At 43.5% G+C, this 27,769-nt stretch overlaps 1 protein-coding gene across 3 annotated transcripts in view; it reads left to right on the top strand.

Annotated features, from left to right (window-relative positions):
- AGPS (alkylglycerone phosphate synthase) overlaps window positions 1-27,769 on the top strand; it is a 150,895-nt gene that overhangs the window by 79,043 nt on the left and 44,083 nt on the right. For all 3 annotated transcript variants that reach the window (XM_075933712.1, XM_006119452.4, XM_006119454.4), the window contains exons 14-15: window positions 6,361-6,473; window positions 20,806-20,875. In XM_075933712.1, the coding sequence (XP_075789827.1) occupies window positions 6,361-6,473; window positions 20,806-20,875 (183 nt within the window). The remainder of the gene's footprint in view (window positions 1-6,360; window positions 6,474-20,805; window positions 20,876-27,769) is intronic.

Here is a 27,769-nt window from a genome sequence, read left to right on the forward strand (position 1 = left end):
GGGTTGTAGACAACCTGAGAGAAATTCCCATGGTTACTATGACATTATCATCCAACCTCCAATTCACCTATCAGTTATGTTCCTTCCAACAGAAATGGATAGAAATAACATCAGAATGTTGGGTCTTAGATCATCAAAGTTGGCTACTCTAGCCCCTTTACTTGTGTTCCCCACACCCAACCTTCCTCCCCACTGCTCTTCAGGGACCTCTCTCATAAGGTTCTCCTCCAGCAAGAAGGTACAACACATCCTGCAAATAGGAGCAATAGAACTAGTTCTGCCAACCTTCGAGGGAAGAGGTTTTTATGCCAAGTATTTCTGCACACAGAAAACAGCCAGATGGAGGCCATTTTTAGACCTCAGAAAACTCAACGAATACATAACGTACAAGAAGTTCAAGATGGTAACATTAGCAAGTCAGACCTGCCTTACATCACGGGGATTAGCTCTCGGCCTTCAACCTCCAGGATGCTTGTTTCCACATAACGATCCTTCCAGAACAGACACTTTTTACACTTTCTAGTGGACATGAAATATTACCAATATCAAGTTCTCCCATTTGGCCTCTCGACAGCACTAAGAGTTTTTCAAGGACTCTAGCTGTGGTAACTGCACATCTTCGTCACTTGGGAGTAATAGTATTCCCTTACATAGATGACTGCCTTATAAAAAGGTACATCATTCCAAGAGACCCAGGACATGGTTTGGCAAAACCATTTTGATCCTTCTCAACCTTGTATTCCATATTAATTATCAGAAATCCATGTGTCAACCCATGTAACTCTTGAGTTCATAGGGGCTTATCTAGATTAAACAATGGCTTCAGCAACGTTACCCAAACATAGATTGATGCTCTCACAGCTCTCGTGTCTGCAGCATGCATAAAGCCGGTCACAACAGTGTATGTATGCCTCAGAATTGGCAGCCACCACACATGTGGTGAGACTAGCCAGATTACGTGAGATGCTTACAGGCATGGCTGGCACCATGGTTTATACTCCCTCCAGGGACTCCTTACACCAGACTGTCACTGTAACACATCACATTCTAACATCATTGCATTGGTGGACACAGACGCAGAACATGTTGCACGGATCCCCTTTCAGCAGCCTGCTCTCCTACAGTTATCATTACAACAGATACTTCTCTCGTGATGTGGGGGATCATCTTTGAGCTGAAACAGTCTCACCACGAGCAAACACTTCACATCAACCTTCTTGAGCTCACGTGGTGTGATATACATGCTGCCACTTTCTACCATTTATTGCTCATAGGCTGATGAAAATCCTGTCAGACAATATGGCATGTATATAGTACATCAACTGGTAGGGCGAAGCCTGATCTGCCTTCCTCTGTGCAGAGGCCTTGAAACTATGAAGTTGGTGCATCATGGATCACACAAATCCTACTGCTGCTTGCTTTCCTGGGATGCTCAATGTCGTCACAGACAATCTCAGCCATGGGGCTTTTTTTAGTTTTCTTGTGTGTGGTCTCCTCCCCTCTTCCCCCCCCCCCCTTTTTTTTAAGACCAGCATGAGTGTGGTGGGAGCCGGACACTCAAGTCCGCAGAGATGCTTCTCTTAAGTGGAGTCAGCCCAAGAAACGTGTTTGCAACCAAGACCAAATGCAAATGCCACTTATTCTGCTCCAGAGTAGCTCTAAGCCGAGGTTCTCTAGAGGATGCTTTCCTTCTAAAGTGAATGCCCCCCTCCTATAAGCATTCCCACCGTTACCTCTGATCCATCAAATGATCACGAAAATCAGACAAGATTGAGCATTGGTAATTCTAATCATACCATCATAGTCCAGGCAGATCTGGTTCCCTTACTTGCAGAGGCTGACTATTTCCAGTCCCCATGTATTCCTTCCTCATTGTGATCTACTGTCTCAACACCACAGCAAGATACTTCATCCCAGGCCAGGGAAACTCCACCTCAACACATGGTTCCTGGCTGGCTCCATAATGATGAAGTTACCTGTTCTGACAGGGTGAAGCAAATCCTAATTAATGGTAGGAGAGTATCCACCAGAAAGATGAACATCTACAAATGAACATCTAGGGAGTGTAGCGCACCTTAAGTCAAGGGCAAATGATAATCATCACATCCCACCTGATACCACTTCCCTACCAATCATACTAGACTCTTAGAATTGCAGGAAGCAGGACTCTCCTTTAACACAATAAAAGTCCATGCAGCTTCGATTGCCGCCTTCCACAAACCCCCTAATAGCACCTCCTATTCTTGCACATCCCATCACTAAGCATTTCCTTACAAGTCTTCAGAATACTTTGACCACCTACACTGATATGGGATCTAAATCCTGTTCTTAAGAGCCTAACCAAACCACCTTTCAAATCATTAGCTACATGCTTGTGGCTATGTCTTTCCATGAATGTGGCCTTCTTTGTAACCATCATCTCCAGTAGGAAGGTGGGCAAGATGGCGGCACTGATGTCTGATTGGCCCTACACCATGTTCACTAAAGACAGAGTAATCTTCCAATCTCACCCCAAATTCCTCCCGAAAGTTCCATCACGTTTCCTTATCAATGAACCCATACTCTTACCTGCATTTTGTCCTAAACCACGTACCAAGCTGACTCAAGGAGCGCTACACGCCCTAGATGTCAGATAAGTGCTCGCCTTTTGCCTCTACAGAATGAAGTCTTGGAGAACGTGCAAAGTCTCCTTAACCTGTCTCTTTCCAGACAATATCCAAATGGATCTTTTCCTATATACAAGTTTGTTACACCATCCACAAGAAACAACTGGAGCCAATTTAATAGTTTTTCAATTATCATTAAAGAGCAGTACGCAAGATTGTCCCTTTCTTGTGATGTGTTCAGCTGTTACTATTATTATTATTATTATTATCATCCCTGTGCCCACTAAAGCTCCAAACTCCTGTTCTTGGAACAAGAAACCAGATGTACTTCCAAACTGAGATATAGCAAACCACTCAAAGTTTCTTTTTCCACTTTTGCGCCTGTGGCATACTTCTCCCACCTTTTTTCATTCTTCTTCCTTATTTTCCTTTTTTCCCTTCTGGTGCCCTCCATGGTCCAGGATTGTGCAAATGATGGTCTTCTGGCAACAATGTTTGACCAGCATAGTGACTCTCACTTCTGGTTCTTTTTGCTTAGCATTTTTGTAGAGTAATACTTTCTGGGAACAAAAGGGCGCACACATTCCCTTCTTACTGCCTGGAGAATTGAGACTACAAATTGATGGGCTCCTCTCTGCCTGTTTATTCAAAGTGTCTTTAGCAGGACAGAAGCTTTCTCTCAGCAAGTCCAGTAGAATGAAACTGTTTGGATCACATCACTGCCACCTCCCAGTGGTGATGAAAGCAGTAACATATTACAGGCATAATTCTTAAGCGGAAGAGCGTCTAAGAATTCCCCTTGTTTTATGCAGCACAGGAATACTTCCATTTAGTAATTTGTCGGGTCACATATCAAATTCTTCAAAGTTGTTCAGTATAGTGCACAAAAATTTCTATCTGTGTCAAGAATGGTTGAAAATAGAGTAGAAATTATCTGAAATATTCCATGTAATTTGTTTTCTTTAATCACTATCCTGTTTATATCCCACAAATACTTGCTAAAAAAAGTGACTTTGGGTACATTTTTCTTAGAATCATAGAGCTGGAAGAGACCTCAGGAGGTCATCAACCCAGCCAAAGCTTTGTCAAGCCAAGACTTAAAAACCTCTAGGGATGGAGATTCCATCACCTCCCTAGGTAACCCATTCTAGTACTTCAGTACCCTCTTGGTTAAATAGTTTTTCTTAATATCCAACCTAGACCTCCCCCACTGTAACTTGAGACCATTGCTTCTTGTTCTGCCATCTGTCACTACTGTGAACAGCCTTTCTCCATCCTCTTTGGAACCTCCTTTTAGGAAGTTGAAGGCTGCTATCAAATCCCCCTCCCCCCCCTTCTCTTCTGCAGACTAAACAAACCCAAATCCCTCAGTCTCTCCTCGTAGGTCATGCGCTACAGCCCCCTAATCATTTTGGTTGCCCTCCACTGGACCCCCTCCAATGCATCCACATCCTTTCTATAGTGGGGGACCCAGAACTGGACACAACACTCCAGGTGTGGCCTCACCAGAGCCAAATAAAGGGTAATGATTACTTCTCTAGATCTGCTAGCAATGCTCCTCTTAATGCAACTTAATATGCCATTAGCCTTTTTGGCTACAAGGGCACACTGTTGACTCATCTCCAGCTTCTCATCCACTGTAATCCCGAGGTCCTTTTCTGCAGAACTGCTACTTAGCCTGTCAGTCCCCAGCCTGTAACAGTGCTTGGGATTCTTCACTTGGACTCTACACTTGTCCTTGTTGAACCTCCTCAGATTTCTTGTGGCCCAATCCTCTAATCTGTCTAGGTCACTCTGGATCCATCCCTGCTCTCCAGCGTATCTATCTCTCCCCCAGCTTAGTGTCATCTGCAAATTTGTTGAGGGTGCAATCCATCCCCTCATCCAGGTCATTAATAAAGATGTTGAACAAAACCAGCCCTAGAACAAAACCAGCCCTAGAACTGATTTTTGGGGCACTCTGCTTGAAACCAACCACAAACCTGACATCGAGCCATGGACCTGTTGGGCACAATAATCTAGCCAGCTTTCTATCCATTTTACAGTCCATTTATCCAATCCATATTCTCATAACTTGCTGGCAAGAATATTATGGGAGACTGTAGCCAGAGTTTTGTTAGTCAAGATATATCACATCCACTGACTTTCCCATATCCACATAGCCAGTTACTTCATCATAGAAGCTAATCAGATTGGTCAGGCACAACTTGCCCTTCATGAATCCATATTGACTATTCCTGATCACTTTCCTCTCTTCCAAGTGCTTCAAAATGGATCCCCTCCATGATTTTTCCAGGGACTGAGGTTAGGCTGACTGGTCTATAGTTCTCTGGATTGTCCTCCTATTTTCTAAAGATGGGCACTACATTTGCCTTTCCAGTCATCCGGGATCTCGCCCGATCTCCACAGTTTTTCAAAGATAATGACCCAGAGCTCTGCAATGACATTTGCCAACTCCCTCTGAACTCTCGGATGCATTAAATCTGGACCCATGGATTTGTGTATGTTTAGCTTTCCTAAATTATTCCTAACCTGTCTTTTCCCCACCGAGGGCTGCCCACCTCCTTCCTGTACTGCGTTGCCTAGTGCAGTAGTCTGATGGTACGTCTAGACTACATGCCTCTGGCGACAGAGGCATGTAGATTAGGCTACCCGACAGAGTAAAATGAAGCGTCGATTTAAATAATCGCCGCTTCATTTACATTTACATGGCTGCCGCGTTGAGCCGACAAACAGCTGATCAGCTGTTTGTCGGCTCAGCGCGATAGTCTGGACGCTCCCCTGCCGACATCAAAGGGAGTTGTCGACAACCCAGGTATGCCTCCTGGGATGAGGCATACCTGGGTTGTCGACAACTCCCTTTGATGTCAGCAGGGGAGCGTCCAGACTATCGCGCTGAGCCGACAAACAGCTGATCAGCTGTTTGTCGGCTCAACGCGGCAGCCATGTAAATGTAAATGAAGCGGCGATTATTTAAATCGACGCTTCATTTTACTCTGTCGGGTAGCCTAATCTACATGCCTCTGTCGCCAGAGGCATGTAGTCTAGACGTACCCTGAGAGTTGACCTTGTCTGTGAAGGCAGAGTCAAAGATAGCATTGAGTACTTCATCTTGTCACTAGGTTACATCCCTCATTCAGTAAGGGCCCCACACCCTCTCTGATCACCCTCTAATGCTAACATGCCTGTAGAAACCTTTGTTGTTACCTTTCACATCCCTTTCTAGCCGCAATTCCAATTGCGCTTTTGCCTTCCTGATAACTCCCCTACATTCTCAAGCAATATATTTATTGCTCCTTAGTCATCTCTGCAAGTTTCCACTTCTTGTAAGCTTCCTTTTTGTGTTTAAGCTCACCAAGGATTTCCCCTGTAAGTCAGTCTGGTCGCCTTCCATATTTGCTTTTCTTACTGCACATCGGGATGGTTTCTTCCTATGCCTTTAAGGCTTCTTTAAAATACTGCCAGCTCTCCTAGATGCCTTTCCCCTTCATGTTAGCATCCCAGGGAATCCTGCCCATGAGTTCTCTGAGGGAATCAAAGTCTGCTCTTCTGAGTCCAAGGTATGTATTTTGCCACTCTCCTTTCTTTCTTTGGTCAGGATCCTGAAATCTATTATCTCATGATCACTGCTTCCCAGGTTGTCACCCACCTCTACTTCCTCTTTCTTCAATTACAGATGGGTACAAAGAAAACATTGATTTAACCCTAGATTCTGCCATGTAATTTTGACTTAATAGATATTTTCTTTTCACAGTTTAAAGGATTTGATCCCAACGAACTGTGTGTAGCTACCTTACTCTTCGAGGGTGACAGAGAGAAGGTTCTTCAGCATGAAAAGCAAGTTTATGATATCGCTGCCAAATTTGGGTATGACTTTCAAAGAATTTTATTTCTGCTATGGAGTGCATCTGTTTAAAATTACCTGGTAAAAATTAGGTTACTGCATTTTTAAGACACGACTCGCATAAAAATTTCAATGTTATATCCTTAAACCATTTTGTAAAGCTAAAATTAAAATATTTACAATTAAATGTTCCCTTTTATAAATATAACTTTAGTTAATAGCAATTTAATTTCTGATTATTATTTTAATGCAATTTAGATATACAGTTTACTATGGCATCTGAAGAAATATAGCATCTGAAATTTTGTTAAAGCTTTATTTTATGCTAGTCATACTATTCAGACTTGTAGACCTGGAAGCAGGATGCTGTTTTGTGACACTAGACTAATGGACTTTCTAAAGCACAGAGGGAGACAAAATGGTACAGTTAATATTTGGTGATATTGAATAAAGCATAAATAAATAAATAAATTCTTTTTAAGGGGAAATTGTGTTTAATCAACAAACTTGATGAATTAGCAGCAACTCACCTCTTGTCACTGATTGTGTTGTGCTGTAACAAAGGGACAGAAAACATTTCACTTCAGTAACAGTCTGAGTAATGATAGGGTGGTTTCTTTCCATCTGCTTTGATTGATTACAAGACAGGTCAATGAAAACCATGGTGAAAATGTCATTTGTCAGGACTCCATTTTTATTTCCTTTTAAAACAAACTCTTTGCTGTTAATTATCTACTCTGCTTATTAACATTTTAATTCTACTTCTCAGTTGTACTTTTGTACGTTTTTGTATTAAGCTTTCAGTGCTGTGCTTTATACATTCATATTAAGCTTTTCTGTGCTTCTAGATTGCTTTTTCAAACTCAATGTAAACTAAGTTTTCCTTAGGTGGTTTGGAAAAGTATGTTTAAAATAATTTGGCATCCTATGGTCCCTCTTGAATATATAAAATTGATAATTTTTTTTAGTTGAGTAAACATCAACTTTTTTCTGCTGCATGTAAAAATACCCATTAAGAACATAAGGTTGCAAAGACAAGTACTCAGAAGTTAGCAGATGTCAGAATTAAAGCTACTAATGCAATCCTGAATCATCCCCCTCTGTGTATATTATAACAATTTAATTACATTATGATATACTACTTTTCCACTGGACCCTTGCAATGTGCACTGAAAACAATGTCTTATACATGGAAAGTTAGGCGACCTTATCTATAGGTAGAGCTACCAGTTCTGGATGTCGTAATGAAAGTTTGCCTTTAATTTTGATTGATTTAAGCTTCTAGCTCCATGTTTATTTGTAAATTGCTTTTATTTTTATCCCTTTAATTGGGGATTTCTTTTCTAGACCAAAATCCTGAGGATTCATGCAGCTGGCTCTTTAATATGATGTCCTTTGTGACAGCTATAAGAGTCAAGCCAACAAAAATAGGACCTCTTTCAGCAGCGATCCTAAATTTGTGGGTTTGTGTTGTTGCTGAGCAATACAACTTTCCTATCTCTTGCCTTCTCTCTGGCCCAAATGTGTCTGCTCACACATGACCCAAGTACCTTATTAGATTAATGGTCTACTATTATAGTTATTCTCCTTTGAGAGTTGTCCCTGCTCCACTTAAATCAAGGTGCATCCCAGCACCTTTAATCGGACACTTTGACAGCAGTGCCCCCCTCTCGGACTGTGCATGTGCTCTGCCTGCCTCAAGTTGTCACTGTATAAATTGTGTATGCACAGTCTGGGCTCCTCAGTTGCTTCTCTATCATCCTCAGCCAGAGGAGGCGTGCATTGTTACATAGTTTGATTTAGTTTTCAGTTACAGTTGGATAGTTTTTGTTTCCAGTTTGTAGAACAACATCCTCAGCTGGAGTACTGTGTCCAGTTCTGGGTGCCACATTTCAAGAAAGATGTGGAGAAATTGGAAAGGGTACAGAGAAGAGCGACAAGAATGATTAAAGGTTTAGAGAACATGACCTATGAAGCCAGGCTTCATGAACTGGGCTTGTTTAGTTTGGAAAAAAGAAGATTAAGGGGGGACATGATAGCGGCTTTCAAATATCTAAAAGGGTGTCACAAGGAGGAAGGAGAAAATTTGTTCCTCTTGGTTTCTGGGGACAGGACAAGGAGTAACGGACTTAAAGTGCAGCAGGGGAGGTTTAGATTGGACATTAGGAAAAAATTCCTAACTGTCAGGGTGGTCAAATATTGGAATAAATTGCCAAGGGAGGTGGTGGAATCTCCCTCTCTGGAGATATTTAAGAACAGGTTAGATAAACATCTGTCAGGGATGGTGTAGACGGAGCTTGGTCCTGCCTTGAGGGCGGGGGGCTGGACTCGATGACCTCTTGAGGTCCCTTCCAGTCCTATTATTCTATGAGTCTATGATCCTTCACCCCCTGCTTATTTGCTTTGATATGCCAGGCTCACCCAGATTCAAAAGGCTTTGTTCTTGCAGAGGGGCCATCCCTGTGGCCACACTGTGTGTTTGCTGCTTGGGGGAGTCCCATGTCCCCCCAAAATACCATTGTCAAAAAATTAAAAGGAGCAAGGACAGGGAGCCCCATCTTAAGCTCTTATTACTTCAGGTCTCCCTCAAACCGGCGTTCTAACCTGATCCAACCCTAGGGGCAGAAACTCAACAGAGACATTCAAAAGCTCTACAGAATAGACCAGCTTTCTCTGCTACAGGTAGAGATAAGAAACAAAACCTTTCAGTTTTGTCAGTGCCAGCCACCCCGCAGCTGAGCACTTTTGACTCTGCAGCCACTTCTGGCACAGACTGTGGGTCAGGGGCCCCTTCAAAAGGTGCCAAGGCAAAGGGCTTCCAGCTGCCTGCCTCTCAGAATGTATCGATGGTCCCTGTAGTGACCCCAGTGCTGACCTCAGGCTACGTGTAGCCTATTGAAACAGCAGAAGTGGTGTTTTCCTTTGATCCTGCCGCCCGGTTCTTTCTGTGATGCTGCCAACACTACCGCCTTGCTCTTTACTGCAGCAGCACACAGCATGAAGTGACATGGCACTGACACTCTTCTCTGCTCTCAGTGCCAGTGCCACCTCTTTTGAACACGGCACCAAATTCTCACTGCACACTGGGACAGTCAGTGTGGTCTAATGTGACTCAGCAGCAGTTCCTCAGCCCTGCTGACATCACTCTCCTACTCTCCGGGATCTCCTCTCCTGGATTTGAGATCTCACCAGAGCCACAAGCTCAATATTACTAGTCCCCCATAACCCTCCCATACCTATCCAGCTGGGAGGAAGAAGACTTGGAGAACAAAACCCTCTCTCCACAAAGTTCCCCAGGAGAGAACTGGAACCCACACAGGCCAAACACATCTGCCAGACAATACCCATAGTATGCCTCGTCTCTCCCACCCCCAGATGGCACCACCCATACTATTCCTCGGCCAATGGCTGTACTAGGGCACATGGCACTACCACAGGCCGGGACATGCTAACTGTCCTGCCCCTTGGAGGCAAACCTACAAACCACCCCGACCAACAGCTCAAGTGGAGGTGGGCCTCACCACTGAACCTATACTGGACATACAAACAGAGATTGTAAGAGACCGGTCACCCACAGCCACTGGGGTACCTCCCTTGCCCCAGAAAGCCAAATTCCCCACCACATCCACAACTACTGATGAACGTACTTACTTTCAGGACCTCTTTAAGAAAGTAGTGAATGAGTTTAATATCACTTTAAAGGAAGTCTCAAACAACCAACACAAGCTCACAGACATATTGCAAGCTAATACCACTTCTATAATAGTACTCCCCACCAACACAGCCATCCTGCAGCCTGTGTAAATATGGCAGATGCCTGCTTCCATATTGGCGGATTGGACCAAAAGAAATCTGATACATTTCAACAAGGACAAGTACAGAGTTCTGTACTTGGGATGCAAGAATCCCAAGCACTGTTGTTACAGGCTGGGGACCAACTGCTAAGTAGCACTTCAGCAGAAAAAGGCCTGGAATTAGAGTAGATGAGAAGCTGGATGAGAGTCATTAGTGTGCCCTTGTACCCAAGAAGGCTAAGGGCATATTAGGGTGCATTAGGAGGAGCATTGCCAGCAGATCTAGAGAAGTGATTATTACTCTTTATTTAGCACTGGTGAAGCCACATCTGGAGTATTGCTTCCAGTTCTGGGCCCCCCATTACAGAAAGAATTTGGGTGCACTGGAAAGAGTCCAGTGGAGAGCAACAAAAATGATTAAGGGGGCTGGAGCATATGATTTAAGAGGAGAGGTTGAGGGGTTGGTGCTTTAGTCTACAGAAGAGGAGAGTGAGGCATGGTTTGATAGCAGCCTTTAACTACCTGAAGGGAAGTTCCAAAGAGGATACAGAAAAGCTGTTCTTAGTAGTGACAAATGGCAGAATGAGGAGTAATGGTCTCAAGTTGCAGTGGAGAGGTCTAGGTTGGATATTAGGAAAAACTACTTTACTAGGACAGTGGTGAAGCATTGGAATGGGTTACCTAGGGAGATAGTTGAGTCTCAATCCCTAGAGGCTTTTTAGGTCCTGGCTTGACAAAGCTCTGGCTGGGGTGATTCTGTTGGGGTTAGTCCTACTTCGGGCAGGGGGTTGGACTGTGACCCCTTCCAAACCTATGATTCTATAACACCCATGAGCAAGAGGATGGACTGCAAATATTGTGTTCCCTCCAAGGATGCTGAGTTCTTCTTTACACACCCTGCTCTCAACTCCTTAGTAGTGGAAACAGCTAACCAAAAGAACAAGCAGCAACAATTCAAGACCACACCATTTGACAGACAGATGGATGCCTTTGGGTGTGAAGTGTATTTTTCCTCCACCTTGTAATTCTCAGTGGCCAATTATGCAGCATTTATTAGCAAAATACAGTCACAGAAATTACTCAAATAAGAACTTCTATTGAAGTCTTCCTTGTGGCAATGACCTCTTCCAGAAGGGTGAGAGACCTCCGAGCTCTTATGGTGGACCCTCCTTACATTACCTCTTTTGGGACAAAGTCATGTTCCGCATGCACCCCAAATTTCTACCCAAAGTGCATGCCTCATTCCATCTAAATAAATGAATCCATCCTCTTACCAATAGTCTTTCCCAAACCCCATGCCACTGATTTTGAGTCTGCTGTGCACACACTAGACATACATACATAGAGCACTGTCATTCTATCTAAATAAAACCAAACTATTCAGAAACACACTGAAGCTCTTCACCTCCACTGCTTCATGATCCCAGGGAAATGCCATCTCCATGTAGAGAGTAGATAACTAACTGTATACATCTTTGCTGCCAGCTTAAACAAGTCCAGCTTTCTGACCCCATCAGGGCGCACTCTACACGCTAGCCCCACATCTATTGCCTTCCTATGCAACATCCCTCTCCTCGATGTATATGAGCCTGCCATGTGGATATCAACCCTCCTCTTCACACAACACTATGCCTTGCTACAAGGCGCTGAATCTGACACCAAAATGGGCAGAGTCATTTTGTCCACCACTTTCTGGCCTGATTCAAAGCTCCTACCTTCCTAAGAGAGACTGCTTACAATCACGTATGTGGAGCACTGGGGGGAAAATGGGGGAGTACCTCTTAGAGGAGGTGGTTACTCAGCTGTGCAGTAACTGAAGCAAAATACAGGACTAACAAGACGGTTTATTAGATGATGAGCTTTCGTGGGCCAGACCCACTTCCTCAGATCAAGTAGTGGAAGAAAATAGTCACAACCATATATACCAAAGGATACAATTTTAAAAAAATGAACACATATGAAAAGGACAAATCACATTTCAGAACAGGAGGAGGATGCGGGGGGGAGGGAGGGAGAGGAAGGAAGGTAAGTTTCTGTGAATTAATTATATTAGAGGTGGGGAGAGTTAGATGTTTGTGAGCTAATGTTATTAGAGGTGATAATTGGGGAAGCTATCTTGATAATGGGTAAGATAGTTAGAGTCTTTGTTCATTCCTTCTCGGAGAGTGTCGAATTTTAACATGAATGACAGTTCAGAGGATTCCCTTTCAAGTGCAGATGTAAAAGGTCTTTGTAGCAGAATGCAGGTGGTTAAGTCATTGAGAGAGTGTCCTTTCTGGTTGAAATGGCAAGAAACTGTTTTTTCTTTGTGATCTTGTCTGATATCTGTTTTGTGGGCGTTAATCCTTTGGCGAAGTGTCTGAGATGTTTGTCCAATGTACATAGCAGATGGACACTTTCGGCACATGATAGCATGAATTATATTTCAGGATGCACAGGAATATGTGTTCTTGATCTTATAACTCACTTGGTTAGGTCCAATAATGGTATCAGCAGAATGAATATGTGGACAAAGCTGTCAACGGGGTTTGTTGCAAGGGAAGATACCAGGGTTGGTATTAGTGTGGTATGTCCTGTGGTTGTTGGTAAGAATCATCTTGAGGTTAGGTGGTTGTCTATAGGAGACTATGGGTCTGTCTCCCAGAGCCTTTTGGAGTTTTGTATCCTGTTCGAGTATAGGCTGTAGTTTATTGATAATGTGTTGGGACAGGTTTAAGTCGGGGGTTGTAGGTGATGACAAGTGGTGTTCTATTGTTGGTTTTCTTCAGTCTGTCTTGAAGTAGATGGTTTCTAGGTATTCGTCTGGCTCTTTCAATTTGCTTTTTTATTTCTCCGGGTGGGTAGTTGAGGTTTATAAATGCTTGGTAGAGATTCTGAAGCTTCTGGTCTCTGTCAGTGGGATTAGAGCAGATGCGGTTGTATCGAAGGGCTTGGCTATAGACGATGGATCGTGTGGTGTGTTCTGGATGGGAGCTGGAAGCATGTAGGTAACTGTATGAGTCGGTGGGTTTTCTGTAGAATGGTGTCTAATTTTCCATTGTTGATTTGTACTGTGGTGTCCAGGAAGTGGATCTCTCGTGTAGAATGGTCCAGGCTGAGGTTGATGGTGGGGTGTAGGTTGTTGAAATCTCTGTGGAATATCTCCAGTGTTTCTTGGCCATGCGTCCAGATCATAAAGATGTCATCGATGTACCGTAGGCAGAGAAGGGGTGAAAGTGGACGGGAGTTGTGTTCTTTGAGTGGTGTCCATTGTGAGTGCTCCGCTATCTGCCATCCTCTCAGATCTTACCCTCCCACTGCAGAGAAGAAACTAAGCCTAGACAGTGTATGTGCTATTTATACAATGACAGTTGCTATGGTATGCAGAGTGTGTATGCAGTCCGGGCATACTGCTATCAAAATCTCTGATCGTAGGGGCACACCTTTACCTGAGTGGAGCACCCACAGGGACACTCCTCTCTAAGAACATCAGTTAATGCACAGATGAGTAACCTACTTTTCCAGTTTTACTCACCTGGCGAGTACCAGAGTACGTAAATCCAAACCCATATTGCTTATGAATTTGTCAAGACACTATTAAGTTATCTGTTCAGTGGTGTAATTTCATATATTTGAACACAGCTGTATTATATTTTGCTGGAAAAACTTAAACAACCAGCACCTTAGAGACTAACAAAGGTCTTGCAACACCTTAGAGACTCACGCCCCCTTTTTGATTTTTGAAAAACCCTCACGCCCACCCCAATCCCCCAGAAAAGCAGCAAAACTTGTTGAGCAAAAAAAGGAACTGACTGGGGCAGCAAAACTTGATGGGGGGAGCAGGCTAGGTTACCTCGCGCCCCCCTGGACTTCCTTCATGTTCCCCCAGGGGAATACGCCCCCCAGTTTGGGAACCCCTGTTGTAGGTGGTGGTATGAGCTTTCCTGGGCACAACCCGCTTCTTCAGATAAATGGAGTTATTAAAGGTCCAGTTTCAAAATAAATAGGGGATGGGTGGGACAAAGGAAAAAAGGGAAAGAAACAGTCGATGCTGCATGAAGCTGATAGAGAAGGTACAAATTATTCTTAAGTAATCATTGTTTTTTATGTCATTAGGATGTGAAATGTACCGTATATTCCGGCGTACAAGACGACCTCTGAAGTTAAAAAACATCCCCCAAAAATCCGGGGTCGTCTTGTACGCCGGATGCCCCGCCGCCGGAGCCCCTCCGCGGCTTTGAAAGCCTCGGGGGAAGCCGGCGGCGGGGCATCCCAGGCGCGCATGGGCTGCCCCCCCTCCGGAGCCCCTCCGCGGCTTTGAAAGCCTCGGGGGAAGCCGGCGGCGGGGCATCCCAGGCGCGCATGGGCTGCCCCCCCGCCGGAGCCCCTCCGCGGCTTTGAAAACCTCGGGGGAAGCCGGCGGCGGGGCATCCCAGGCGCGCATGGGCTGCCCCCCCGCCGGAGCCCCTCCACGGCTTTGAAAGCCTCGGGGGAAGCCGGCGGCGGGGCATCCCAGGCGCACATGGGATGCCCCCCCCCCCGCCGGTTTCCCCCGAGGCTTTCAAAGCCGCGGAGGGGCTCCGGCGGGGGGGCAGCCCATGCGCGCCTGGGATGCCCCCCCGCCGGCTTCCCCCGAGGCTTTCAAAGCCGCGGAGGGGCTCCGGCGGAGGGGGGGGGGGGAGCCCAAGCGCTCCTGGCGGCTTTGCTCCCGGTGCCTCTGGTCTGCTGGAGACCATCTCCAGCAGACCAGGGACACCGGGAGCAAAGGAGGCGGAGGGGCGCTGGCGTATAAGATGAAACCCTATCTTTTAATTAAAAAGATAGGGGGTCGTCTTATACGCCCAGTCACCCTATACGCCGGAAAATACGGTAGTGGGCCATACAGCCAGTGTCTTTATTCATACCTCCGTTATAGGAATCAAACTTGTAAATGACGCTTCCCTGTGAAATTGGCCTGAAACAACACGGTGACTTTGAGATCCATTAATGAGTGACCAGCTAAGTTAAAATGTTCCCCAGCAGGTTTCTGTGTTGCCCTTTTTGTTATCTGATTTGTGTCCATTCATTCTTTCTTATAGAGACTGTCCAGTTTGGCCAATATACATGGCAGAAGGGCATTGCTGGCACTTGATCATATTGGTGGATGTGCAGTTAAATGACTTAAGCTCCATCAGGGCGCACTCTGTCTCCACGTCTATTGCCTTCCTATGCAACATCCCTCTCCTCAATGTGTATGAGGATGTGATGGCTTATGTGCTTAGATCCTGTGATGATATTGCTTGTATAGATGTGTGTACAGAGTTGGTACCGAGGTTGATTGCAAGGGTGAGTTCCTGGATGAATATGATGGAGATGTGCTTTGTAGTTACTGGAAAAAAATTGTTTGGCTTACCCTGACACTTAAAAAGTAATCTTGGGTATAAAAAGATTGGGTACTACTGGTCTAGGAATTGTGCAAAATCTCTTAAGAAAAATTGAATTGCATTAAATTTTTACTTCCTATGACAATCCTCTAAACTTTAGAACTACTATTAAGTCTGTTTTCTTGACACCTATGGATTGTATCCATGAATAATTAAGTAGATGTTCAGTGAAATTATGAAGATTTAAGTTGTTTGGTCTCCAGCTCAGTGTTATGACTTGTTTCATTCTAGGTTTTCTCATTCAATTCTTAAAATTGGTGGTTGTAGCACTTGTTCAGAAAGGAAGTTGGAGTTTAATAAACTTCTCAGGAGTGTCTTACACTTCTGAAAATTTAGGCCTACACGACTAGTGGGGTAGGGACAGTGTGGTTTTGTTGTTCAGTGTGTACAGAGTCTAATGCAGTGAGGTCCTGGTCTTTGAGTAGGGCTCCTAGGCACTGTAGTAATACAAATAATATGGGGTGCTTCCATTTTTGTTGGCTCCCATTGAGACACCATGAAGGAGCTAGATTTTCAGAGAACAGATGCTTAGTACTTTCTGAAAATTAGTACCCTTTAAGTTCATGATAAAAGGATATCAGCCATTTGCAAAAAAAGCTTCTTTTTGGAATTCTTTATAGAATATTGTTCCTAATCCCTTGTTGAAGGAAAAACTTTTAGCATGAAGAATGACAAATCTCTCATATATATATATATATTTTTTTTAATATTATATTAAAAAACCCATTTTCCTGAGGGACAGTGTGATGACATGCATCGCTGCGTCCTGCAGCCCCTCCCTCTACCCTCAAACACGTGGCCTTCCCCCGTGCTCCGTGGCCTCTAGCTGGGCCTGCCATGGAGAGACCTTGACCCACCCCAACCTTCCAGTGGCTGGAGGGAGAGAGCTGGACCTGCCATGGAGAGGCTTTGATCTGTCTGGCCTAACCTCTGCCCCCCTCCCCCCCCCTTCCCCCAGTGGTTGGAGGGAGAGAGCCAGGTCTGCCACAAAGAGGACCTGGCCTGGCCCAGTCCAACTGCCTGGTGGCTGGGGAAGAGAGCTGTAGCTGCCGAGGCAGGTGTGGGGAGGAGAGAGCGCCTGGGCTTGTGTGGCCTTGGCCCTCACCGGAGGGTGGGGTGGAGAGCTGGGCCTGGCGTGCCCGGGGACAGGGTGGGAGAGGTAGCCAGGGCTGGTTGATGAGCACAGGAAGAGTAAGGACAGGACCGAACAGGGGAATCTTGGAGAGTCTGTGTAGGGTAATGAGTGGGAAACTGTGCATGTAGGGAGAAATAGACTTTTATGCTGCCCCAGACTGGAGTAAAGCAGGCAGAGCATATATTTCAAAGTACAGTAGACTTCCGATAATCTGGCACCTTTGGGACTTAGGTGGTGCCGGATTATCAGATATGTTGGAGTATCAGGAGGTACTATAAGGGGGCATACTCCCAACCCAATCCCCCTCCACCTTATGCTCATGTCCCGGAGCCGCCGGTACAGCTGTGCGTCTCTCTCCAGGCACTGGGGCATGTGCGCTGAGTGGCCGGCTTTTCAATGAGCTGGTCGGGACACCATGAGCAACCGAGTCCCCCTTTCCTTCTTTCCTTTCCCCAGGGCCAAACACCTTCCCTCCCTGCTGTCACCCAATACCACTTCTCTCCCCAGCCTTATGTCCGGGTCCTGAAGTGCGCTGGGGACTGTGAGCGGAACGGTGCAGGCTGTGAGCACCCATGTGGCTCACAGCAGCCCGGCCATGAGAGCAGCTGACCTGAGCAGTTCCGGGTTCCAGTTGATGCTGGGCTATCGAGTGCTGGACAACTGGATGCCGGACTATTGGAGTCTTACTATATTTCAAAGCTTACATTATGTATTTTCAGATAATTATCAATATCTCATAGTAAGAATCTTTTCATTTTTGTTTACTGCTCGTATGTTGTGTTTAATCATAAATTCCTTAATACAATTATATTAAATTGAAGGTAAGGTAAAGGTGTACTTATTCAAAAAACAAGCATTATAAATTAAGACAATGTATCTGAACAGAATGATCTGAATGTGTTGGTGTAACTTGGTCCATTGAAACAAAATACATTTTAAAATAACCAAATTCAAAGTTGTATATCTAGGAACAAAGAAGGAAGGCCTTGCTTGCAAAACTGGGGAATGCATCCTGGATAGCAGTAACCCTGAAAAGAATTTAGGGTTCATAGTGAACAAGCAACTCAGCCAAAGCTCCCAGAGCAATGCTGTGGCTAAAAAGGCTAATGAAATCATTTTCTAGGTTGGACCTCTGTAGCCTGGACTTCAGTCATCCAGCAACATCTGAGATTCAGCAAGCCTGTGGGTGCTCTGAGGCTGGAGCACTCATGGGGGGGAAAACCAGGCCCTGTGCACTGCAACTCCTACCATGCCCTCTGAAAGCTTCTGGAGATTCACTCAAGTAGCTCATTTGCAGTGCTTAAACTCAGGGAGAGAGGCGGAAGAGCAGGTACGGGGGTGAGGAGAGGAAGGGAATTTGGGGTAATAGTCAAGGTGCCTGCAGAATCCCTCAGCTAGGGGCTAGGAGCTCAGCCCAGTGGCCATGTGACTCAGTGCACTTTTGCAGGGCTGCAATCCTGGCCCCCAAATTTGGGACTCTGCAGCTACCATGCCTCTTCCCCTGAGTACCCCTTCCCTAGTCCCCACTTGATCAAGTCCAGCCTCTCTGCTGCCACTAAAGCAGTACTTCAGCCAGTGGTAGAAGGGGGGCTGGCATTGACCTCCCCTTCTCTGGCAAAACCCTTGGTTCAGGACTAGTCAGGTCACAAGAGTGCCAGACCAGGGAGGTGCAACCCGTATAATCGGGGACTAAAGAAATGATTTTTATTGCATTGTTGAGACACACTAGAATACTGCTTCCAGTTCTGGTGCCCACACTTTAAAAAGCATGTTGAAATATTGTAATGTGTGGAAAAGAACCACAACATCTACTTGAAAACTGGAGAAAATGCTTTAGGGTACGTCTACACTGCATCCCTAGTTCGGACTAGGGATGCAAATGGAGACGACCGAAGTAGTTAATGGAGTGGGGATTTAATCACAGCTGATTCGAACCAGGAAGTGCGCGCTGGGACGCTTTAGTTTGGACTAGAGCCCTATGATTAATGTGTACAACAGAACAGATTAAGCAGCTGTGATTTGAACTAGCGCGCCGGCGAGATCATGTTAATAAAGCGTGGGATATTTAAATCCCTGCTTCATTAACTACTTCGGTTGTCTCCATTTACATCCCTAGTTCAAACTAGGAATGCAGTGTAGACGTACCCTTAGTGAGAAATTTAGAGGTTCATCTGTTAATCTTGTTAGGAAGAAGATTGTGAGATTACTTAATTACAACATGTAATTAATTTAGTAGGGGAGAACATTCTAAGTGCAAAAGGGATCTTTGTTCTAGCAGGGAGAGGCATAATCAGAATCAATGGCTAGAAGCTAAGGACATACAAATTGCAGTTAGAATCGAGGCACAGATTTGTAATGATGAGGGTGAATGACAATTGGAACAAACAACCAGACACAGTGGGGAATTCTACCTCTCTGCAAATCAAGACTAAATGCCTTTTTGAATGGTGCCCTTTAATTTGGAGGCCAGATTAGATGACATAATTTCTTTCTGCCTTTAAAAAAAATCTATGTAAACACAGGAAATCCAGAATTTAAGCTTAAGGCAGCCATGCTAAGGTGTGGAAATGAACAATGAAGCACCAACAACCTTAGTGCTGCCTTGTAGTGACACAGGGAAAAAGAGCTCGTTGTCTTTTCAGGTCTGCTTAATCTGTTCTGTTGTACGCCTTAATCTTAATTTGTTTTATTACATGTTATTGCTGTTGAACAAACTTCCAGTATCTTAGCTGTGCACTTCCATATATGTTTGCATTTTTTTTGTTTAATCTTAACTCTGAATTTCCCGAGTTTATAGTGCTTGATTTAGGGATAATTGCAAAATCTCTGTAATACATCTTACTCTGAATTCTTCATCCGTTCTTTCGACCTTAAATCCAGGTTGAAGCCACATTATTTGGAAATCATGACAATAGCATGAGTAGTAGTAATAACTGGTGGTATAGTGGCACCCAGATGTTCCACTGATGGTTTGGGCCCCATTTCTGTAGGCAAGTGTTGGGAATCTGCAGCACAAGGGCCACATGCATCCCATCAGGTTCTATGTGTGACCTGAGACATTTTGTTTACTGTTGTCCGCATGCAGAGTTGCCAGATTCCGCAGGTTTCTGTCCATGTAGTTTTCCTACTGGTATTACTAAAGTGACATGCATGTGAAGTGGGGGGCATGCTGACTGCACATAATATCCACTGCAAGAACCGCGCACTCCCTTTGCATTCAATTAAAGCACTGCTTTGGTTCAATCTGTACACCTTACAAATTCTAGGTACGTGAGCGCAGTCAGTTCACTCTACACATTTTAAGTACATAAGCGCAGTTAGCAAAACTATTCTATCCTGAGAAACAGTTGTGGTTGAAACAATCTTGTGCCCCACTGAAATGATAGAGGGCCACTCATGAGGCCCACTCACTAGCCTTGATTGCCCATTGCTGCGCTAGAGCCTGTGCAAACGCACAGACTTTTTGATAGTCTTAGGTTTATTTGTAATTTTTAAACTTTTTACACTATACAGAATTTTGGTATTTGCTTGTGTATAGTCTATATCCAACTTTTTAAGACAAAATTATGGGAAATTTTAGCAGTTTATGCTTTCGTGTAGGATTCAATCACAAATCAAACTTTTGATGGAATTTTTTAACCAATGGTTTTTAGAAGTAATGTCAATGGTAAGAATTGTTGAGAAATACCTGTTCTCCCCTTCCTCCCCCCATAATACATACTTTGTATGTAATAACCCTACGTACAGTGAGTTTCACTGTTTACCCAATTCCCCTTTATCATGTGGTCTTCTAACAACCAGCTTGATAAAACATTGTTTTTAAAAATAGGAGGATTTCTGCTATGTGTGATAACCTGAAACTCCTTTTAACTCAGGCTTAGATTGGAAATGTTTCAGGTTGAAGTTGTGTCTTTGATCTATTTGCATATTTCTTTGGCCCAAAGTATTTTATTTTTTTTTTCTTGGAAAGCTATGAACAGTTCACTTGAGACCCATGTTAGTAATTAACTGTCATCAATTGCAGTGGACTGGCAGCTGGAGAAGATAATGGACAGAGAGGTTACATGCTGACATTTGTCATCGCTTATCTTCGGGTAGGTCACTCTTTTTCTCTACTGCTTTGGTGTGACTATTTCTGTACCCAACAAATCATATAGAAACCCTATATTTTTTTTTCAAATCCTTTATGCAGATTTTCTTCAGACTTGAAAAATATTAGTCAAAACTCTCCAATCTCTATACCCAGGGCTCGACAAATCTGCTTATCTACTCGCCTGTGGCGAGTAGATTTCAGCCAGTCACCCCGTTCACCGGTGGTGCGCGGACGTATAGTGTGGGGCTGGCACATGCACAGTGTGGGACTGGCGAGTGGGTTTTCACCGCAGTCGTTGAGCCCTGTCTATGCCCCTTCTGTTTCTTTCTTTCCCTTCATGCATCTGATGAAATGAGTTGCAACTCAAAGCTTATGCCATAATAAAATTATTAGGGTTTTGTAAGGTGCCACTGGCTCCTTGTTTTTGCTGACGTAGACTAACTTTGCTACTTCTGAAACCTTTCTCTAGGGACTCTGCATTTTCTATGTGGATATACATTTAAAGAGACAATCCGAGCTAATGTTTTATAGGACCAGCTTCTGTTTGTGAAAGGAATAAGCTTTCAGGCTTATGCAAAACTCTTCTTCAGCTTCTGGGAAACTCACTCAGTGTGTTTTTGCAAATCAGTTAAAAGTCCATGATTTTTTGTGTCTACAAAGTTTTGCTAGACATATGCCTATCACAACATTGCAGCTTATCCAGTGCACTGAATGCCCCAATAGTAACTGTATTAGTGAAACAAGACAATCACTAGGCTTTCAGATGAATTCACACAGGAAAATAAGATAAAAAATATCACATTACCTGTGGTGAGCCCTTCTCTCAAAGTGATCACTCTACATCTGACATCTTAGTCCTCATCCTCACAGAATACCTACATAGCACTTTAAAAAGATGGGCCTGGGAGTTTAAATTTGTAACTCTGATAGGTAGTGAAAGTGATGGACTGAATATAGGCACTGGATTTAAGACTTATTAAAACAATCTGTAACCCACTAACAAACTCCACCATAGCTGTTCTCCACCCACTTTCCTACCCTATGACTGTAGAATGTTAACAGGTCACTTCACCTTGCGTGGTCTCTTGAAATGTGTTAACTACCTGCAAAGTGTTCCACCTTGCATTCACCAATGGCGCGCTAAGGCTTTCCCTATACTACACAGCTTTTAATAACATAACTGTGTTGACACAGTTTTCACTAAAAGTCAGGGGCTACGTCTAGACTGGCATGATTTTGTGGAAATACTTTTAACAGAAAAACTTTTCTGTTAAAAGTATTTCCGCAAAAGAGCATCAAGATTGGCAAGGGTGCTTTTGCGCAAAAGCATCCATGCCAATCTAGATGCACTTTTGCGCAAGAAAGCTCCGATGGCTATTTTAGCCATTGAGCTTTCTTGTGCAAAAAATTAAGGTGCCTGTCTACACTGGCCCTCTTGCGCAAGTATTCTTGTGCAAGAGGGCTTATCCCTGAGCGGGAGCGGGAGCGGGAAAGTATTTGCGCAAGCAGTACTGATTTTGTACATTACAAAGTCAGTGCTCTTGCACAAATTCAAGCGGCCAGTGTAGACAGCTAGCAAGTTTTCGTGCAAAAGCAGCTGCTTTTGTCGCAAAATCTGGCCAGTCTAGATGCACCCAGGCAGTATAGAGGCTATTTGTCAGCTCTTTTGCTGGCATACTTTCTGCCCAATGTACGAAATGTCATACTTTCTGCCCAATGTCAGTATGGGAGTACTCCTGCCAACAACACACTGTTCACACTGGCACTTGCTGCAGCAAAACTTTTTTTCTCTCTTTTTTTTTCGGTGGAGGGAGGTAGGAGGGCAGAGTTTAGCACTTCTGAATGACAAACATTTTATTGATCAATTGCTGGTGTTGACATTGCCTGAAATTCCAAAATCTGGAGAAAAGCCACGTGTAAAAAGCTCATCTCTTGCAAACACAAGTTGGTCCACTAAAAGAGATTCTCACCCACCTTGTCTCTTTAATATTTTGGGACCACATAGCACCTACATATATTTGGCATTTATTTCAGACTTAGACTTTTAAAACACTGTACAAACATTCCTCTCCATCTCCCTTTTTTTTTCCAGACTGGTGAATTAATTTAATTGAAATTCTTAATGGACTGACCCTTAGAGGTTCTAAGCATATATGTTTCCCATTGACTTTTGGGAGGTGGAGGTGCCTCTGAAAATTCAGCCGTAAGTGACTTTCCCCTAGTCACAAATCGAGTCAGTGATAGAACCAGGATTAGTGCCCAAGAGTTCCTGGCTCCCAGCTACAAGTTCAGTATTCCAACGCTGTTTTTAATTGTAGGATTTAAGCATATTTAAAAGACAATTGTTGAGTGAGAGAGGACAGACAACCTTATGGTTAAGAATTTGGTTTGGGATTTGAGAGATCTTAGTTCAGTTTCAAGCTTCTGAATTTGTCTATGGCTTGGGGTAAATCACTTATTTTACAGTTGGGGAGCTGAAATTGGGGATAAATACAGCCTTTCTACTACCCTTTCTCTTGTCTATTTAAATGGCAAGCTCTTACAGCCAGGGGCTGTCTTCATAGTTCCGAGCTCAATAGGGTCCTAATCTTAGTTAGTGCCTCAGGTGCTATCATAATAATAACCAGTAAGCAATAATTACTTGCTGTCTAGGCACACCAGTAGTTGGGTATGCCTTTCCACTATAGAGATGCTATTATTACTTTGCATTTCTCAGTCATCTTTGTCGTGGAGAATCTAGCCTATTTCCTCCACTGTAAATTACTTGACTTCAAGGTCCCATGTTAGTTAGCATTCTTGCAGCTGAAACAGGATGGACTTTCTCCATGTCTTCATCTTCAGTTTTGGGCTGGGGACAGTGCAGGGAACTTCTTTGTAAGCCACAAGAAAACTCCTTAGACAAGGGAGAGGGAATGTGTGGGACAGATCCAGCCTCCATCTTCCTTGATCTGGCCCATCAGACTTGAGGTGAACAGTAAGGAGCCAGTGTTCAAGCCTCTGCGTGTTAGCTCTGACTGAAGTCGGGGGAGGAAGTGGTTCTGTATGCTGCTGTTCTCCCTACTCCTGGCTGGGGGGAAATGGCAGCATAAGGAAATTAGTGCGGGGGTCTACAGGCTTCTTTCCCACTGTTCCCATTGGCCATGATTCCTGGGGCAAGCCCTGACCCTCCCTTTCTCTCATGGGGCTGGAGCACAAAGGGGAATCCTGGTGCCACAAGCTGCATGAGCAAGGCAAGTGTCTTTTTTTCTTAGTTGTGAGCTGTGTTGGTGAGGGTGTGTTTGGGGGGTTTTTTTTGCTTCTCACTTGTGTGTTACCCCTGACTAATTTTTGTCAGATCCAGCCCTGTCTTAAATTTACCTTAGAAAAGAGAGACTCCTATTTTTAAAGGCTAAGACTTTGTAATCCTCTATTGTTTTCCATTCACATTGCCAATAATTCAGTATGATGAGTTAATATCTGGCCTTGGAAACACACATATAGCTGTTGCTGTTACTCAGAGATGTGCATACCTATGGCGATACACAGCTGGACAAAATACTATATATTGTAGGTGTTCAGACTGAGTGTTTCATTCTAGTAGAAATGCCTAAAATACGATTCAGAGTTTTTAAAAACTAACTTTCAAATATATGTCTATTAAATTTCCCTTTCACTATTATGAGCAGTTACTGAGCCTTCTTCAGAAGGCATTTTGGAAATAGGTTTTTGGGAATGTAAGTAGCAAAAGTCAGAATTTTCTTCCTACATTATGATGCCAGGGTTTCAAAATTGCAAATGTACTATATAATACTGTTTTCCATTTATATTTTATCCCATAATCTTTGTGGGAGACATGAGCCTTCTGTAAGCAGTTGCACCTTTTATGTTTTATACATGTGCATAATATAAAGTATGCAATCTTTATATCACTTGTTTAATATTTACTTGTATCAACATGAATTTAGTCCACTTTTACATTATCAGCATTTAGTTCATCCTTTCAGTCTTCCTTTTTTCTATTTTATAATGTGACAAAGAGTGGCACTTAATTAGTCCCCATCTCACATTTGTTGTCCAGCTAGTAACAATACTTAATCTTCATAGGATGGCTGCTGTGATTATCTTTTGATGGTATACATTCTGAAACTTTTATAATAACCAGGGCTCGACAAATCATTGAATCTACTCGCCCGTGGCGAGTAGATTTTAGCCAGTTGCCCCGTTCACCAGCAGCGCGTGCATGCGCAATGCGGGTCTTGCGCATGCACAGTGCGGGGCTGGACCGCAGATTTCGCCGCCGTTTGTCAAACCCTGACAATAACCACAATTGTGCTGCTTTTGTCTTCTACATTACATTATCTAGTTGTTCTTGATTCTAGTCTTTCTTCCTTTTTCAGAGACCTAATTTGAGAATATTTCTCTTGGCTTTCTATCTAGCTCTCTAGTAAAGCTTTTTAATTGTTTTCATTTCTAATCTCATTTTTCAACTTTAATTTTTAAAGTTAACCTTTTCTTTTTACTAGCATTTGGGGAGTTTATCTTTTGTTTTTTTGACTGCTACTTAATTACTGGATTGATAGTCTTGAAAACTGAAGTCTCCTAATCGCTGGATGTATACAGCACAGGAACTGACAATTATTTTGTGAAATTATAGACTCATAGACTCATAGACTTTAAGGTCAGAAGGGACCATTATGATCATCTAGTCTGACCCCCGGCACAGTGCAGGCCACAAAATCTCACCCACCCCTCCTAGAATAATCCTCTCACCTATATCTCAGATATTGAAGCCTTCAAATACTTTGAAGACCCTAAGATGCAGAGAATCCTCTAGCTGTGATCTGTACCCCATGCTAACAGAGGAAGGCGAAAAACCTCCAGGGCCTCTGCCAATCTACCCTGGAGGAAAATTCCTTCCCGACCCCAAATATGGCGATCAGCTAAACCCTGAGCATGTGGGCAAGACTCACCAGCCAGACACCTAGAAAGTTCTCTCAAGTAACTCCCATCATCCCTCCATTGACCTATTTCCCACTGATAATGAATGGTCAATTAGTTACCAAGATCATGTTATCTCATCAAACCATCCCCTTCATAAACCCATCTAGTTTAATCTTGAAACCAGATGGATCTTATGCCCCCACTACTTCCTTTGGAAGGCCGTTCCAGAACTTCACTCCTCTAATGGTTAGAAACCTTCATCTAATCTCAAGTCTAAACTTCCTACTAGCCAGCTTATATCCATTTGTTCTTGTGTCCACATTGGTATTAAACTTAAATAATTCCTCTCCCTCCCTGGTATTTATCCCTCTAATATATTTAAAAAGTGCAATCATGTCCCCCCTCAGCCTTCTTTTGGTTAAAGTAAACAAGCCAAGCTCTTTGAGTCTCCTTTCATAAGACAGGTTTTCCATTCCTCGGATCATCCTAGTGGCCCTTCTTTGTACCTGTTCCAGTTTGAATTCATCCTTCTTAAACATGGGAGACCAGAACTGCGCACAGTATTCCAAATGGGGTCTCACCAATGCCTTGTACAATGGCACTAACACCTCCTTATCCCTACTGGAAATACCTCGCCTAATACATCCCAAGATCGTATTAGCCTTTTTCACGGCCATGTCACAATGGCGGCTCATAGTCGTTCTATAATCAACCAGGACTCCGAGGTCCTTCTCCTCCTCCGTTACTTCCAACTGATGTGTCCCCAGCTTATAACTAAAATTCTTGTTATCCCTAAATGCATAACCTTACACTTCTCACTATTAAATTTCATCCTATTGCTATCACTCCAATTTACGAGATCATCCAGATCTTCCTGTATGATATCCCGATCCTTTTCTGAATTGTCAATAGCTCCCAACTTTGTGTCATCAGCAAATTTTATTAGGACACTTCCACTTTTGGTGCCAAGATCAGCAATAAAAAGATTAAATAAAATGGGCCCCAAAACTGATCCCTGAGGAACTCCACTAGTAACCTTCCTCCAACCTGAGAGTTCACCTTTCAATATAACCCGCTGTAGTCTCCCCTTTAACCAGTTGCTTATCCACCTCTCAACTTTCATATTAATCCCTATCTTTTCCAATTTAACCAATAATTCCCCATGTGGTACTGTATCAAATGCTTTACTAAAGTCGAGGTGGATTAGATCCACTGCATTTCCTTTATCTAAAAAATCTGTTACTTTCTCAAAAAAGGAGATCAGGTTGGTTTGGCACGATCTACCTTTTGTAAAACCATGTTGTAATTTGTCCCAATTGCCATTAGCCTCAATGTCTCTAACTACTTTCTCCTTCAAAATTTTTTCCAGGATCTTACATACTACAGATGTCAAACTAACAGGCCTATAGTTACCCGGGTTGCTTTTTTTCCCTTTCTTAAAAATCGGAACTATATTAGCAATTCTCCACTCCAATGGTACAACCCCTGAGTTTAGAGATTTATTAAAAATTTTTGCTAATGGACTTGCAAGTTCATGTGCCAGTTCCTTTAATATTCTTGGATGAAGACCATCTGGGCCCCCCGATTTACTCCCATTAAGCTGTTCAAGTTTGGCTTTCACCTTGGATATGGTAATATCTACCTCCTTATCCTCAGTCCCATTTGTTAACTTACCATTATCCTAAGATCTTCATTAGCCTCATAAAGACTGAAGCAAAATATTTGTTCAAATATTGGGCCATTCCTAGGTTATCCTTAACCTCCACTCCATCCTTAGTAATTAATGGTCCTACTTCTTTTTTTTTTCCTATTTATATGGCTATAAAACCTTTTACTATTGGTTTTAATTCCCTTCGCAAGGTCCAACTCTACCTGACTTTTAGCCTTTCTTACTTTATCCCTACATGCTCTGACCTCAATAAGGTAGCTTTCTTTACTGATCCCTCCCATTTTCCACTCCTTATATGCTTTCTGC

The sequence above is a fragment of the Pelodiscus sinensis genome, chromosome 7 (genome assembly GCF_049634645.1).
Source record: "Pelodiscus sinensis isolate JC-2024 chromosome 7, ASM4963464v1, whole genome shotgun sequence".
Lineage (NCBI taxonomy): Eukaryota > Metazoa > Chordata > Testudines > Trionychidae > Pelodiscus > Pelodiscus sinensis.